Source organism: Halichoeres trimaculatus, unplaced genomic scaffold (assembly GCF_033239565.1).
Source record: "Halichoeres trimaculatus isolate MK-OKI-2021-1 unplaced genomic scaffold, fHalTri1.1 fHalTri1_scaffold_18, whole genome shotgun sequence".
Taxonomy (NCBI): domain Eukaryota; kingdom Metazoa; phylum Chordata; class Actinopteri; order Labriformes; family Labridae; genus Halichoeres; species Halichoeres trimaculatus.
Window position 1 is genome coordinate 1,012,977 of NW_027437196.1, and position 16,276 is coordinate 1,029,252.

Here is a 16,276-nt window from a genome sequence, read left to right on the forward strand (position 1 = left end):
CTTGTTACCATCTTGTTAAGCTCTTGTGAGGATTTCATTACTATCCTGTGACAATCTTGTGGAGAGCTTGTGAGGATCTACTGATTTTCTTTTGATGATCTTGTGTTAATCTCTAAAAGATCTTGTTAAAGTGTAATCATGATCTGAAGACAATCTTGTGACAATGACATGAAAATATGTGAAAGATCTTGTGAATATCTGGTGAAGATTTTATGATTATCTTATGATAATCTTGTGACAATCTTGTAAGGATCTTGCTAGGATCTTGTGATTTCTCACAACAGTCTCAAAAAAACCTCATAAGGATCCCGAGAATAACTTATTTACATATTGTGAAGATCTTGTTAACATCTCTTAAAGATCTTGTGAGAATCTCATCGTTATCCTGTGACTTTCTTGTAAAGAGCTTCTGAAGATTTAGTAAGGATCTTAGGATAATCTTGTGAAGATCTCAAAATGATCTTGTTAAAGTGTAATCATGATATAGAGATAATCTTGTGACAATGTAATGAAAATCTTGCGGAATATCTGGTAAAAATCTCATCATTAATGCATGACAATCTTGTAAAGATCTTGCAAGCATCTCATGACTTTGTTGTGAGGATTCTGGTTGTTATCTTTTGATGATCCTGTGAACATCTTGTGAAAGTCCAGTAACGATCTAGTGACAATCTCATCAAGATCTCATAAAGAGCCCTGGAAGATCTAATTGATATCTTGTGAAGATCTTGTTAACATCTTGTAAAGATCTTGTCAGAATCTCTCTATCATGCTGTGACTATCTTGTGAAGAGCTTGTGAAGTTCTGGTGAAGATCTCATGATAATCTTGTGATAATCTTGTAAGGATCTCAAAAAGATCTTGTTAAAGTGTAATCATGACCTTGAGACAATCTTGTGATAATCCCTTGAAAATCTGTGGATGATCTTGTCATGATCTTGTGAATATCTAGTGAAGATCATATTAATTCATAATACTCTTGTAAAGATCTTGTGACTATCTTACAAAGATCTCATGACTGTATTGTGAGGATTCTCATTATTATCTTGTGACTATCTGAGTATCTTTTGATAATCTTGCGGGGATCTTGAAAAGATCTTGTAAAAGTCAAATTATGATCTAGTGACAATCTCGTAAAGATCTCGTGATGATCTCTGCAAGATCTTATTGATATCTTGGAAAGATCATGCGAGGATCTCATGATTATATTTTGAAGACTTTGTTTTTATCTTGTGACAATCTTGTAAAGATCTGGTGAACATTTCACAATTATCTTCTGTTGATCTTGTGAGGATGTCGAAACAATCTTTTGAAAGTCCAATCATGATCTAGTGACAATCTTGCGAAGATCTCATGGAGATCTGGTAAAGATCTTGTGAATATCTGATCATGATGTAATGACAATCTTGTGACGATCTGGTTTGCGATTTTAGGTAAAAATTGTCTTGATGAGTTTACAGACAGATTCAGGGTTTTCGCGCCACATTAACGTTTTTGTTAGTTAGCTTAAATGCTAAAGTATGCAAAGCTAAACATGTTGGTCGAACACTTTCTGAACGTCCAGAGTCTCTGCTTCAGTCATTTTATTCTGTTTAAAGTTTTTTTTACAGGATTTGAAGCAGAAAGTCAGCTCAGCCTTTAGAAACACGTCCACTCATTGTTTCTCGTCTTTATCGGAGCCTGTGCTGCAGAAGCAAACAGCGTCGCTCTGTTTTCTCTTTCTTTACCTCCTCTCAAGGTGAAACAGTCTCAGAGTCAAACGCTCATAAATCCAACAAAATGTTTTCAGCCGTGCATGAAAAGGAAAACAAAAGCAGACCTAAAAAGCCTCTGTTGGCCCTGAGGTGTCTCTGAAACAAACCACATTTCTCCCTCCTCCTCCTCCTCCTCCTCCTCCTCCTCCTCCTCCTCCTCCTCCTCCTCCTCCTCCTCCTCCTCCTCCTCCTCCTCCTCCTCCTCCTCCTCCTCTGGCTTTGAGACGGCGCTCGGCTGAAATCTACAAAACAAGATTCAACACGATGTGTGTCTCAGAGACGTTTCACAGCAGACGAAATGAAACAACTGGAAACGTGTCGAGCATGAGAGCATCTCCCTGGAGGCTGACTCTGAGGAAGGAAAGGACAGAGGAAAGGAGTGAGGAAAGGAAGCCAGTCAGTGCAAGAGTGTGTCTGCGTATCGATCAGAGGACGGGTGTTTAAAGATCTGTGGATGAATCCTGAGGAGTGATGGTGGCGTTGGACTCTCTTCTTCTGTGTCTAAAGCTCATAATGAGTCTAACGAGTGTTTCCTCTGATTCCGTTAAAGCAGAGATGATGACGAGCTGTGAAACATAAAAACACCTTCGATGTTACAAACTAAACCTGAGCTAATTTTCCTCGTCAACCTGCTTTGCTCGTTAACTTTAGATGGATGAAAATGATTAAATGACGGATTTAACGAGGTAAACATTCACATTTTCTGCATTGAACATGATTATAATCTACTTAAAAACAATCAAACCCTGGTCTGAGAGGAGAAACTGAAATTCCCTTTGATGCTGAATGTGTTTATTTGTTGAATTAGACAGAAATCTTTCTGTCACGTCTTTTAGCGGCAGCTTTTAAACTCTGGTTTCCAGCAGACAGATGTTTGGGGAAGATCAGAAACTCACAGACTCTCTCTAAACCATCTGGCTCCTGAAACCAGAAACAAGTGGATCCACACAGTGAAGATCTCTTAAAGATCTTTAGATGATCTCTAACGGTCTGGTGACGATCTTGTGATGATCTTATAAAGATCCAGGAAAGTCTCATGATGATCTTTTTACAATCTTATGATTTTGTGATAATCTCGAAAGGATCCAATGAAGATCTTAGAATAAAAAAGAAGGTGAAGCTCTTCCAATGTGGCGTTGGTGTCTGCTGTTAGCTCTGTTAGCCACGTCTGTGAATAGCATGATGCTACTCTGCCCTCTGGTATTCCCTCTGTTGCTGGGTTAGCACAGCTAGCTCGTCCATCTTATTGGAGATAGATCTTACGTTCCCAATAACCATGGATGGAAGGACAGGTCCAACCAGCACGTCGTCCTCACCTCCTTCTCCTCACCTTGTGGGGAAACATCTGGCCTAGCACCAGTTAGCATTGACATGTTACAGGCTGCTATCAGGAGCAAAAGTAGTAAAAATATCACTGAAGACACAAAAAGTTTGGTGTCCATGACCAACAAATGAACCATACAAAGTGATGATCCACTCCAAATACAAAGATGACGAAAAAGAGACAAAAAAAATTACAAGAAACAAAGAAGAGAGAGCTGCTGCAAAAGGCAGCCATAGCCAACAGGGCGGCGCCAAGCCTCTTGTGATGATCTCACAAAGTGGTCTCTTACATGATGATCTAGTGACAATCACATAAAGATCTTCAGACAATGTTGTGACGATCTTGTAAGGATCTTGTTCAGATCTCATGAAGATGTCTAAAAGATCTGGTGATGACCTGAGAAAAATCTAGTGATGATTTCATAAAAGTCTCATGTAGATCATGTGAAGATTTTGTAAAGATCATCCCAAAAACGGTCAAAGTTATCCAGTGATAATCTCTGGACAATTTTCTGATAATATCGTACAGATCACGAAACGATCTCATCCCTTAAGATCTTGTGATGATCTCTTAAAGATGATCTCTTGAACGATGATCAAGTGAAAATCTCATGAAGATCTTCAGACAATGTTTTGAAGATCTTATCAGAATCCCTGGACGATCTGGTGAAGATCTTTGAAAGTTCTTGTAAAGGTCTCATTAGGACGTCTGGAAGACCTGGTAAAGATTTCTTTAAGTTCTTGTTAAGATCTGACTGGTGATTGGATGAACGCTTCCCGCTCTTTAAAGCTCCTATCTCCTGCTCCTTTCCTGCAGTTTAATCTGGATCATTGATGTCTTCATGAAATGGTAGTAACATGTTTTGGTCCAAAAAGCCAATAAATCAAGCACAGCAGCATTGTTTCCAGGCTCTCATAGCCCCTCTGTTCAGAACGCTCTGATTTAGTGGGCGTGGCCTTCATATGTAAATGAGCCACCGCTGATACCGCCCCGCTCTTCCACGTCACTGAGAGCGGCGCCACGAGCTCCGAGTGCACAATGTTTAGAAAACAGAGAAGCTCGTTTACCGTAACATTACAGGCTAAAACAACAGGCTAACCGCAGCTAAAGTTAGCATCCTGAAGCTAACACAGAGACAGGGGGGACACTGAGGAAAAGCTCTTCCATCTGCTCCACAGCACACAGCATTTAAAATACTCACATTTCCAGGGTCCCAGGTTTGTTGGAGGATGGTTGGTTGGGGGGATCTGCTCTGCTGGACCAATCAGGTCAGACTTGCTACTGATTGGTCAAAAAAGGGAATCGCTGACGTCAGCAAAACCCAGAAATTCCAAACAGCTGGTTTTAGGTCAGGATTTTACATTCACAAGCTCTACTAAGAACAGGTTTGGTCATTAAATATCACATTTTGTGGCTGGGAGGAAAGACAAAGACCCACACATTTCACTAAAAGACTTAATAAAGAGATTTTTGCACAATATGGGACCTTTAAATACGCTGAAACATGTGTGCAGCTTTAAATCTGATGGAGTTTGAAAGTTGTTGAGAAGTTTGATTGAGAACAAACACAGAACCTTCAGGACCTCCTCTTCCTGCAGCGATGATCTCCGTGTGTTTCGTGTGTGTGTGTGTGTCTCCACTCTGAGTAATCCCCGTTAAATGTGTGTGTTCTCAGGTCTGGACGACTGCTTGCAGCAGTATGTGTGTGTGTTTGAGCGTGGAGGTGTGTGTGGCGAGCGTCTGCTGAGGATCAGCCACGCCGAGCTGGAGGAGCTGGGAGTGTCCCGCATCGGACACCAGGAGCTGATCCTGGAGGCCGTGGACCTGCTGTGTGCCCTGGTGAGTTCAGAACAGAACCGGACCCTCAGCGGGTCGCCATCTGCTGCTGCACGGTCTGAGAGCCTGCAGCGAGTAAAGCGTGTGTGTGTGTGTGTGTGTGTGTGTGTGTGTGTGTGTGTGTGTGTGTGTGTGTGTGTGTGTGTGTGTGTGTGTGTGTGTGTGTGTGTGTGTGTGCAGAACTCAGGCCTGGAGACGGAGAGCGTTCGGACTCTGGCTCATAAACTCGGCGCCTCGGCTAAAAACCTCCAGAACTTCATTTCCGGGCGCCGTCGCAGCAGCCAATCAGAGAGCAGGACCTCACGGCGACTCCCCAACGACCTGCTGACCTCTGTCGTTGACCTCATCACTGCTGCTAAGAGCCTGCTGGCCTGGCTGGACAGGTAACGTGCTGACCAGACGTCTGACGCTCAGATGTTTAACAACAGGAGGACTAACCCTAACCCTAACCCTAACCCTAACCCTAACCCTAACCCTAACCCTAACCCTAACCCTAACCCTAAAGGGAGTTTCATCACTTATTACTCTGACAGGAAGTGTTAGCAGGAAGTTTACGTGTCGTTAGCTGATTATTGAAAACTTTGTTTGATGGAAGAAGGTCAGAGGATGAGACAGCTGACTTTTCAGTTTAGCTTTTCAATCAGACGTCAGTGTTTGTAGCGCCTAGCGTCCTCTGCCATCAGGAAGACACATGTTAGCTTAAACAGTTTTAGCACACTGCCAAGCTGCTGGCCTGTTAATTAGCTTTCTAAACTTTTTGATCTGTTTTTTTCCTCATGTTGCTGGAGAGTCTCTGCTGGGTTTCATGTTTCACGTCTTGTGCTCTTGATGTGGAGGATTTATTCCTGTTGTTGATGTTTTTGTTCGTCTCAAGCTGCAAACAAATTTCCCTAATCCATCCGCTGACGAGCAGAGCAACATAACGAACCAGCATCGAGGTGCCCTCTGTCAAGCAGGGGCGGACCAGACTTTTTAGACTGGGGTGCCCCGACCAGGGCACTGACTTATGCAGGGGGGGCATGAATTTTATGAGTCCACACTTGAATAAATAGCATTTATTTTTACTTATGTGTTTGTATTAAAATTACAGGATGAACAGGCTATAGCTTTAACAAAATAAAACTAGGCAGAAACAAAGTTTTTTTTTTAATCATTTAAAGTAGAATATAACTGAACAGTGCTGCAAAAGTTTTTCTTAGCAGTATTTTTAAATTCAAAAGGTACAAAATGGTGCAGCTTTCACTGTGAATGTAAATAAGTCTGTCTCCTTTAAAACTACAAAGTGAAGTTACTGAAACAGAAGCTGAAACTTCGATTCCAGGAGTCAAATAGAGGTCAATTTTTTTATTTCTCTGCCATTTTTTTACTTATTATTTTCTTTAAAATGTTGGTGGACAAAATCGTCAAAAAATTGTTAATCGATTTTTTTGTGAAAAAATCTGAGATTTTATTTTCAGGCCATATCGCCCAGGCCCTACTAAGACCTTTGACCTTTGACCTTTGAAAATTCAGTGAATCTTCAAAGTTGGAAACTTTCCATGGAAATCTTTGGGGAATTTTTATTAACTGCATTTACCTGGTCATTAACATGTAAAAATATATATATTTTTTTTAGCAAACATGGATGCAAGCTTGTCTAATGCACTATTTTTAATTAAGATGATCACACTTTGAAGAAAAAAATATAATAATAAAAAAAAATAAATTCCAGAGACAAATTTTGCTGTAACTTTTAGAAAAACTAATTTAAGTTGACGGCAACAAAACCCTGAAAAAACAATTTTCCTGACCTAGATTTCATGTGGAAACTTTTAGAAATGTTTTCTGAACTTAACCAGAAGTTTCCCATCCCTAAAGTAAATGTTTGATCACTGACCAATCAGAATCCAGAAGGGGCGGGGCTTCTGGTACCAACTTTGTCAACAATGATAAAGGAGAAAGGAGGGAAACATTAGCCACGCCTGTTTTCTTGAAGTAGAATTTCCACATGCAGAGATTTCACTCACATTTAAATCTGTCAAATGTTTTAACTTTTTAACATTTTTTGAGGAAATGTTTCTGCTTTTGTTCAGAGAGGACAGGAGCAGGAGTTTAACAGGAAACAGGGTAAGAGTGAGGAGTGGGATGAAGTAAGGAAAATCTGAAGCTTACAGAGCAATTTAAACAAACTGATGGTCAGTAAGAAAGATGAAAAGCACCATGGGAAAATTTTGGCTACAGGAACAGAAGGTGCAGGTTAGAGGTTTTTGATCCTCAGCTCTTTGTTTCTCATCCTCTCTGTCTCCTCACATACATCGCTCCATCTCTGTCTGATCCATAAATATTTATGGCAGCAGAGTAAATCTCCTCTTTGTTGGTGTTTATGTTTGATCTGAGTGTGTCGTGTGTTTACAGTGTGTGTGTTACAGTCAAACAGCCTCTCTCTGCTGCTCGCTGACGTCTCAGAATCTGTTTTCTCTTCGGGGATAATGTCAGACCTTTTCTCCCCGTGTTCCTCCGTCTCCTCCGTCTCCTCCGTCTCTCCGTCACTTCTCTTATTCATGACTCGACTCGATCTCCTGCACACGTCACGTCCAGAGCTAAAGGTCTCTGGCGTTCGCTTCTCGAAATGTCGGGCATCCCACATCTGTCCTCGAGGCCACCCAGACACACGGGAACGTACAGAGGAGCGGCGTCCACGCAAGGCACTCAGACTCTCAGAAAACACCCACGCACTCACGCTGAACACACACTCGCAGACAGACACCCACACACACACGCACGCACTGACACACACTTATGCAAGCGCACACACGCGTTCGCCCACGCAGTGATGCAACTGTAAATGGCAAAGCGACATTGAGGGAGGGAGAGACTGAGCAGAGCTTCTCCAGTCTTCATCCCTGAGACGTTCCTGCTCAGACCGTCAGAGACTCCACGTCCCCACACACATCGTCCAATCAGAGCGTTTATTTCAGTGAAATCTCATCTTCTGCAAATTGATTTCCTCTGCTTTGGAATATCAAATGAGCGAGTAAAACAAGATAAATATTTTATTGAAACACGAGCAGCGAGGTGGAGGATTCCTGGATTCAGCAGCTGAATCCTAACGATGAGGAAAAAGGTTACACTCTAAAAAAAGTCACCGTAAAATACTGACGACCCTGCTGTCGGTATTTTACTGTTAATTTACAGCAAAGAAGTTTTTGTTGTGATGGTGTTTTGTAACCGTGAGTGAGGAAGAAACACAGAGGATATGAGACCCTGCTGTACATTGGGATTTTACACTGAGAGGGCACAGACAGTTTGTGCTCCACATGGCACTGACAGACTGTGCTCTGATTTTGCTACTGCTTCAGTAGTGATATTTTAAAGTTCATTGAAAAAAAACCAACAACAAAAAAACCAACAAAAAAACTCTGTTTATTTTTCTTCATAGTAAAATTGGCCATCACACTGGTCCATATCATGTGGAGCACAGATAGCCCCTCTGTGCCATGTGAAGCACAGACAGCCAGTTCATGTCATGTGAAGCACAGACAGCTGGTCCATGTTCTATGGAGCACAAGCTGCTGATTGGTTCAATGTGGAGCACAAACTGCGAAGCCATGTCACATGGAGCACAGACAGCTGATCTGTGCCTTGTGAAGCACAGATAGCTGGTGCATGCTATGTCGAGCACAGCCAATCCATTCCATGTTGAGAATGGACAACTAGTCCATGCCATGTGGAGCACAGATAGCCCCTCTGTGCCATGTGGAGCACAGACAGCCGATGTGTGCCACGTGGAATACAGACAACTGGTCCAAGTCCTATGGAGCACAGACTGCTAATTGGTTCTATGTGAAGCACAGACAGCCGAGCCGTGTCACATGGAGCATAGACAGCCGATTCTTGCCATGTGCAGTAATTCCAGCCGATCTGTGCCATGTGGAGCACAGAGACCTGGTGCATTTTTTGTGGAGCGCCGAACATCCATGCCATGTTGAGTAAAGACAGCCAGTCCATGCCATGTGGAGCACCGACCACTGATTTGTGCCATGTTGGGCACATATTGTCTGTGCCATATGGAGCACAGACAGCTGGTGCATGTTATGTGGAACACAGCTAATCTGTGTCATGTTGAGTATAGACAGTCAGTCCATGCCATGTGAAGCACAGACAGCTGATTCATGCCATGTGGAGCACAGACAGTCTCTTCCATCTGCAGTGTAATGTCTCAGTGTTTAGCAGGGTTTCATATCCACCGTGTTTCCTCCTCACTCACGGTTACTAAACACCATCACAACAAAAACCACTTTGCTGGCAGCGGGGCTGTCAGGATTTTACGTTTTTTTTATGGTGACTTGTTTTTTACAGTGTAACCTGGAGAAACTTTCACTTTGCTGTATTTAAACATAAGAGGATTTAACTGCTGAATTTTCCTGTAATTTCACCATAATTTCTTGCAGTGTGTAGTTTCTCGGCACAGTCCGTCTGATCCTGATTAGTCCTCCCTGAAAGGTCTACAGCAGCAGCACATTTGCATAAATCGTGTTGAATCTGAACTTTCATCTCTCCCTGATTGCTGTGATTAGACCTCTCAGAGACCAAGGAGGAGCGAAGCAAACACACGGAGCTGTTTCGTGTCTCTGTAGATGCCCTGAGAAGACATCTCTGCACCCTCCTCATCTGTTAAATCACACCTCCCATCATCGTCCTCCTCGCTCTGACACCCTGACGTGTCCTCTGGTACCGACTCTTCCCTCGTCTCGGCGTGCAGAGGGAAAACCCCGGCGCTCATTGATTACTCAAATCTGCAGCATTTCTCTTTCTTTGAACTCTTTCTCTGCTTTTTATGTGCTTACTCTGAATTAATAACCTGCCCTCAGAGACCACTGCCGGCTGAAAAATGCTGAAGTGATTCACTTCTCCTTTTTTTTTTTTAATGAAGCGAATGAAGAAATGTTAAATTTGGAATCGAATGAAGGGCTGAGTGGTGTTTAGGAAATCAATACGACACAGTGGGAAGTTTCTCAAAGCTGCTTTTATAATCCAAGGTCACCTTAGAGGTCGCCCCCCCGTCAGGACGACGACGCCACAACGTGATTTTAAAGACGTAATGAAACAAAGACGAGCTGAAGTTTGGGAGGAGGAACGTGGGAGAGGAAGTGATCCGTCCTCATGAGTCTGTGAGGAATAAACCGAGGAACAGGAAGTGGGAGACTCAGTGTGGAGGAGACGTCCTGAGCCTCCTGAGCCAATCAGGAGTCTCAGACGGCAGCTGTAGAGGGACTAAAAGACTGAATAATACATGTAGGAGGGAGGGAAAAGGGAGACGAACTGTTCAGATTCATCCTTGATGTGAGGCTCAGGATCCCCCGGTTTGGACACCAAAGTTTTTTAAAGATAGACTCATTATTCACAACGACAGCTGGGTCACACAGAGGAGCTGATAGATTATCTTGAAGCTTCAGATTATTCATCAAACTACCTTTAATCAGGCTTCTACAAGAGAAAAGAAAAATGATGCTTGTAAAGTTGCTTTCCTCTTCAAGTTTAGTTTAGTTAAAGGACGAAACAGCTCCTGTAAAACCTTTAGAGTCGCTCACGTGTCTGAGGAAAGGGTTAAAAACACATCCCGTCACCATGGCTCTCAGGAAACCTCGTGTTTGACCATTTTTAAACTAAAAATCTCAGAAAACCTCATAAAAATGAACAAAAAACAACTTTCTGCAATATTTCTTGATAGTCGTCCAGTCAGAGAATGTCTGAGTCTATGGGAATGAATATCCACACTGTGATTGGCTCATCACGTTTGAGGGCGGGACTTAGGGCCAATCCCAATTCTATCTTTTAGCCCTTGGTTTTGCATGTGCACGTCTAGTGAAGGGGGTGTCACAATTTTCCATCAGACGAAAGGCTAAAAAATCAAAAACACTGTAAAACCCAATCTGTAAACATTACTTTAAAAAACATGCAAACAGTTCGCCTTAAAAAAGCCAAGTAAGAAAGATAAAATGTCAACTTTTACAGGAAAAATCCTACTTGATCGTCTCCTCTGGGACGTTTCTAGGTGGAAAGTAGGTGTGGTTACATCAGCCAATCACAGCGTGCCCAGTGTGCAAGTGACTTTGCGAGTTGATTAGCAAGTGGAAGAAGCTAATCAGAGCTAATTCACTCGCTTTCATGAACTTGGAGAGTGACACAAGTTAGCTTATTGCTAGTCTGTGTCTGTGTCAGATACTTGCGGTTTGCTTGTACTAACGTGCTAAGTCAGGGGCACGGCTCTCAAGTCTCTCCTACATAGAAACATGATGCTACAGGTGGTTGCTGGGCTAAAGAGTGTGTTCACATCGTCACAGTGGGAGGCTGGGGGTGTGTGCTGCTGCTGGCACTGAGCCAAGGAGGAGGAGCCAAGTTTGAATGTTGCGTACCAACAAGTGACAAAAAATTCATGCAGTCCCTTATATCTCTCCAGAATATTTGAAGGACTATTACTTAAGACGTAAAAAAATGAAGATTTTGATCTCTCAGTAAAGGCAGCTTGTAATTTTCAGTCAGGTAAACAAAAGGTTTTACAATGCACAGGTAAGAAAAATGGCTTAAAGTTGACTTGAAAAATATAAGTTGTCTCAAAATCAGGGTCATCCTATATTAGTGGCAATACGGTACTCTTCAAAAAGTTATGATGACATAAACAAAGTTTGATGTTACCTAAGAGTTCATTTAAAAGTTACTTTAACCAAAACCTCATGTTTGGTAATGTTTTGGAAAATAATGTCTGAATCATTTGTTTAAAGTCTTATTTGAAGGTTTTCACGGGTAATTATTTATGTTCTGCTGAGTCATTTTGGTACGATACCAACAGATTTGTGGACGTTTATTTGTTGTAGATATTAGATATAAAGAAATCCTCAGAAAGTCTGGGTCTGACATATGTGAAAGGTGTAAATTTGTCGTCCGTCCGCTCAGATTTATCCGCGTTGAAAAGTTTTGGAGAAGCTAAACTTCTTTGATTCCTTCCTCCTCCTGAATCAGACGCTCTGTCTCTTCTGAGCTTTAAAAACTGTTTCCTGCTCCTGGTTTGAGGCTGAGAGTCTAACAGTTAGCAAACAGTCTGTGTAGCCTTAGGTCCTGCGTATATATAGCACACAGCCTCAATACCAATGACCCAAATCACACACACACACACACACACACACACACACACACACACACACACACACACACACACACACACACACAGCACAGATAGTACAGCATACACTAGAGGCTGTGGCCGAATTTCAATCTGGGTCTTTAGAACAACGAAGCAAACTTGTGATGTGTGTTTTAAAGTGTGTGTTAGTGTGTGTTAAAGTGTGTGTGCAGCCCTGTGATATGTTTCCTGTGTGTCTGCCATCATTAGCGCCCCATTAGCCACAGCGTGTTCCTTATCGTTAGCACCCTGTTCACACCTGAAGACTCCATTATGTTACAATACGCCGGGGGCCTCATTTAGAAACATTGTGTTTGCACAAAGGCGCTGGAGAGACGCTGTTCAGCAGGAAGACAAAGGTTTCATTCAGACGAACTTTGCAGTGGAGCGTACACGCCGTGTGGAAAGTCTGACGGTGGAAACAAACACAGTGGGAGAGGCTGATAATAGATCCACAGAGGTCTGATGACGCTGCTCACAGCTTATTCCAGTCTCACACTAACTTCACCGTTTGTTTGTTTGTTTCCTGAAAGTGGACTGAAGCGATGAAAATCAGCCGGCTCCCAGAACACGGCGGCCTGTTTACCTGTTTACCTGCTTCTCTAACGCGGTGCCATGCGTCTGACAACACATCACTTCCTCCAAACAGGTCTGCTCTAACAGAGAGGAGGAACACCTGCAGGAGAGCGTGCATCAGGGCATGCTCAGAGGAAATGTGCTCAGCTTAATGAATGCGGACGCAGAGGCTCGTTATGGCAGTACGCCAAGGCAACGCCCTCTCTTATGGTTCCTGTGCCAGCGAAAAATCAGAGAATCTTCAGTGTTCGTTGGAGATCATCTTCAGCTTCACATCTTCCTGAATAGGGATGAGAATCAAAAACCGGTTCCTGTTGAGAATCAATAAGAAATGTTTCAATCCATCGATCGTTAGCCTTTGTGCTTAACAATTCCCTTATCAATTCTTTACATTGTGCCGGAGCCGCCGGGCCTTACGTCGACTAGTCTGCTGCAGCTAGCTTAGCTTAGCAGTTAGCTAACGTTTCCCAAGAAAACTCTGATTCAGGATTTTCAGCTTGAAGTTTTCCTGAAGAACTGACTTCATAAAGAAATGTTCATCACTCTCTCTCAGGAGATTCATATTCAGCACATTCAACATGGTATAAATCACCTTATTTACCAAAATAACAAAATAGCACAAGCTTGATGCTAACGTATATGGAAAAATACATTGATATGCTAGCAGTTAGCATACATCAGTCTAACTTCAGCTACTGAATAGAATTTCAACTTTCATCACAGAAACATATCACGTCAACTCTTTGTAAAAAATACTGAGAATTTCAAATGCTAAAAGCTAACAGGCTAATGAAAGGCTAATGGCTGACTTCATGACTACGGAAAGGTTTCAGAGTCTACCACTGCTAAAATAAAATAAAAAACACCTGGCATTTTGACTTCTTGTACAGCCTGTAACATGGACTCAGACAGCTCTAGAAATGTGAAACTGTCTGAGTTGTTGAGAAGTAGCTTGAATTAAATATTTGCAACCTCAGAAATGTTCAATCTGCACTTTTCAAGAATTTATATGAAGAAAGTTGAAGAAAATTCAATTCCATTTTCGTCCTTTTCCTTTTATAACACACAGTTTGAGGTTTTTTATTACATAAGAATGGTAAATACTTGACAGAGTTTGAAACTTCTACTTCTCCTGGAAAAAGGGTGTAAATTATTTACACATACGGCATTTTTTGACAAAATTATTGACAAAAATAGACAAAAAACACCAGGCGTAATAATAAAAATAGTTATTATTATGGTGATAAAATTGAGGTGTTTCACCAGGTAGTTCCAGGTAGTTAATCTCCCTCCTAAAAAGCGCTCTCTCTGTGGCAGGGAGTGGTACACTCTTAAAGGGATAGATCAGTTTTTTTGAAGTGGGGTTGTATGAGCTCAATGTGACCACTAAGGACATTAGATACAGTAGAAAGTTGTCTCCTCCGTGGATGTCTCCTCTGTATTCCTTTCAGTCTCCATCTGTAGCAGCTCTTCTTCTGTGTGCTCCGGTTCATACAGGTATCCTTTTGGTTCCAAAGTGAATGAAACTTCATCGTCGCTGTCATAGTCACTCATTTTGAATTTCCTACGCTGCCTCACAATCCTTAGAGTACAAACAAAAGAATTACGATACTTGATCAAACTTACACGAGGCTAAAACCGGCGCTCGAAGCATAGCTTGTTTACATTCCCTACAGCTGAAAGGAGGAGGGGGGACGGAGCGCACTAGCGCTGCGCGGAAGGACACATGACCAGTTAGTTAGGTCCAGATAAATGTTTATATTTCTGAAGACTTAATGCACTTAAAAAATATTTTATGTATCGTACTCTTAAACTGTGGTATTACTTTTTGATTTTAGTTCTTGTAGGCAGAGAAAATAGCCTTTGAATTTGGTACCGTCTGTCCCTGTTAGCGCCTATTTCCTCGTCACCATCGATTACAGTCTGTGTCTTACTGAGGGAGAGGAGACAACTTTCTACTGTATCTAATGTCCTTAGTGGTCACATAGAGCTCATACAACCCCACTTCAAAAAAACTGAACTATCCCTTTAAAGTCCGTAACTTTAAGGGGCGGGGCCTGCATTGCTGAACGTTTCTGATTGGTTAAGTCTTTGCTGTGTCACCTGCTGTTACTGTCTACTTTGTGAGAGGATCTCTGTGCTGATTGGTTTGAACATTTCAATCATCCACTTCTTGAGTCTTTCTCCTGTCATACTTACCCCGACCACTAGAGGTCACCACTTTACTTTTACCACAGTTAAAAACTGCTCGTGCAGCACTCAGATGTTTAGTAACATCGTCATCGTTTCTCGTGTGGTTTAAGTTCATGAAACGTTCAGTTTGTTTGATTCACTCGTCAGATGAGTGTGTCATAAAACTGATCCTGTCTGCACACACACACACACACACACACACACACTGTGTCTGTAACAGTGCTGCTGTCCGTCTGCGGTGTGTGTGTGTTATCTAACGCTGCAGAAACATTTGAAGATGTCTGCTCTGTTATCTGCTCCCTGCAGGTCTCCCTTTGCTGCAGTGGCCGACTACTCCGTAACCAGGAATAATGTCATCCAGCTCTGCCTGGAGCTCACCACCATCGTACAGCAGGTGTGTGTGATTGTTTGCATGCTCCTCTGAGTGTGTGTGTGTGTGTGTGTGTCTGCCACGGTTGTCATATTCCCCTAAGAGCTGTGTGTGTGTGTGTGGGTGTAATGCAGCAGACTCTCCACATTCTTCAGCGAGTCTTCAGATTCAGTGTTTACATCCTTACATCACTGTGTGTGTGTGTGTGTGTGTGTGTGTGTGTGTGTGTGTGTGTGTGTGTGTGTGTGTGTAAATAAAAGATCAGTGTGTCTGTGTGTGTGGGCGTGTTTTTATCTGAGAGGGTATAGACTGTGCAGGTGAAGGGTTCAGACATGTGAGGCTCAGACTCTGTGTTTGTGTGTGTGTGTGTGTGTGTGTGTGTGTGTGTGTGTGTGTGTGTGTGTGTGTGTGTGTGAGCTCTTTATGACAGGATGTTCTGCTCGCGCTACATTAAATTCTGCTTCCCCCTCAGGACTGTACGGTGTTTGAGACGGAGAACAAAATCCTCCATGTGGTGAGTCCTGCTCCTGGTCCAGCTGTCGTCTGTTTGTCTCAGAGTTTTTGTCGATTTTTATCTCCTCACACCTTCACGAACAAAACACACCACAAACAATAAAACTTAATCTCCGACTGCATGGGGTTTTTGAATCGAGCTTTTACTGTTGATCCCCCAGTTTTGGGGAAATATGTGGGTTTTATTCTTGCCAAGAGTTACAAGAGAGGATTAAAGTGGAATATGGAGCCAGAGAGTGATTTTCTGAGCTTAATGTGAAACAGGAAGAGACGAGCTGGAGGCGAAGTTTAACAAAAACACTCTGAAAGCAGCAAAACACAATCACCCCGCAGAGGCTTTCTGAAGACGTCAGCAAAGCTTACAGAAAGAATAAATAACAAAAGGATGATTTAGGGATATTTGCCTACACCTGTTGTTGGTGAAGCTACGGTGGCCCTTGAAGGCAAAAAAACTCCCAAGATGCATGAGAAGTCTGATCCTCTATTTGACAAATTTTTACAACCAGAAACATCTCCCAGTACAAAAACTCTGCCTTTCCTTGTTATAAAAAT

General features: G+C 42.4%; 1 protein-coding gene across 2 annotated transcripts in view; it reads left to right on the plus strand.

Moving 5' to 3' along the window:
• The window catches only part of cnksr2a (connector enhancer of kinase suppressor of Ras 2a), a 90,447-nt gene that overhangs the window by 21,127 nt on the left and 53,044 nt on the right, over positions 1-16,276 (plus strand). For both annotated transcript variants that reach the window (XM_074693470.1, XM_074693469.1), the window contains exons 2-5: positions 4,753-4,916; positions 5,094-5,296; positions 15,148-15,235; positions 15,684-15,725. In XM_074693470.1, coding sequence (XP_074549571.1) covers positions 4,753-4,916; positions 5,094-5,296; positions 15,148-15,235; positions 15,684-15,725 — 497 coding nt within the window. The remainder of the gene's footprint in view (positions 1-4,752; positions 4,917-5,093; positions 5,297-15,147; positions 15,236-15,683; positions 15,726-16,276) is intronic.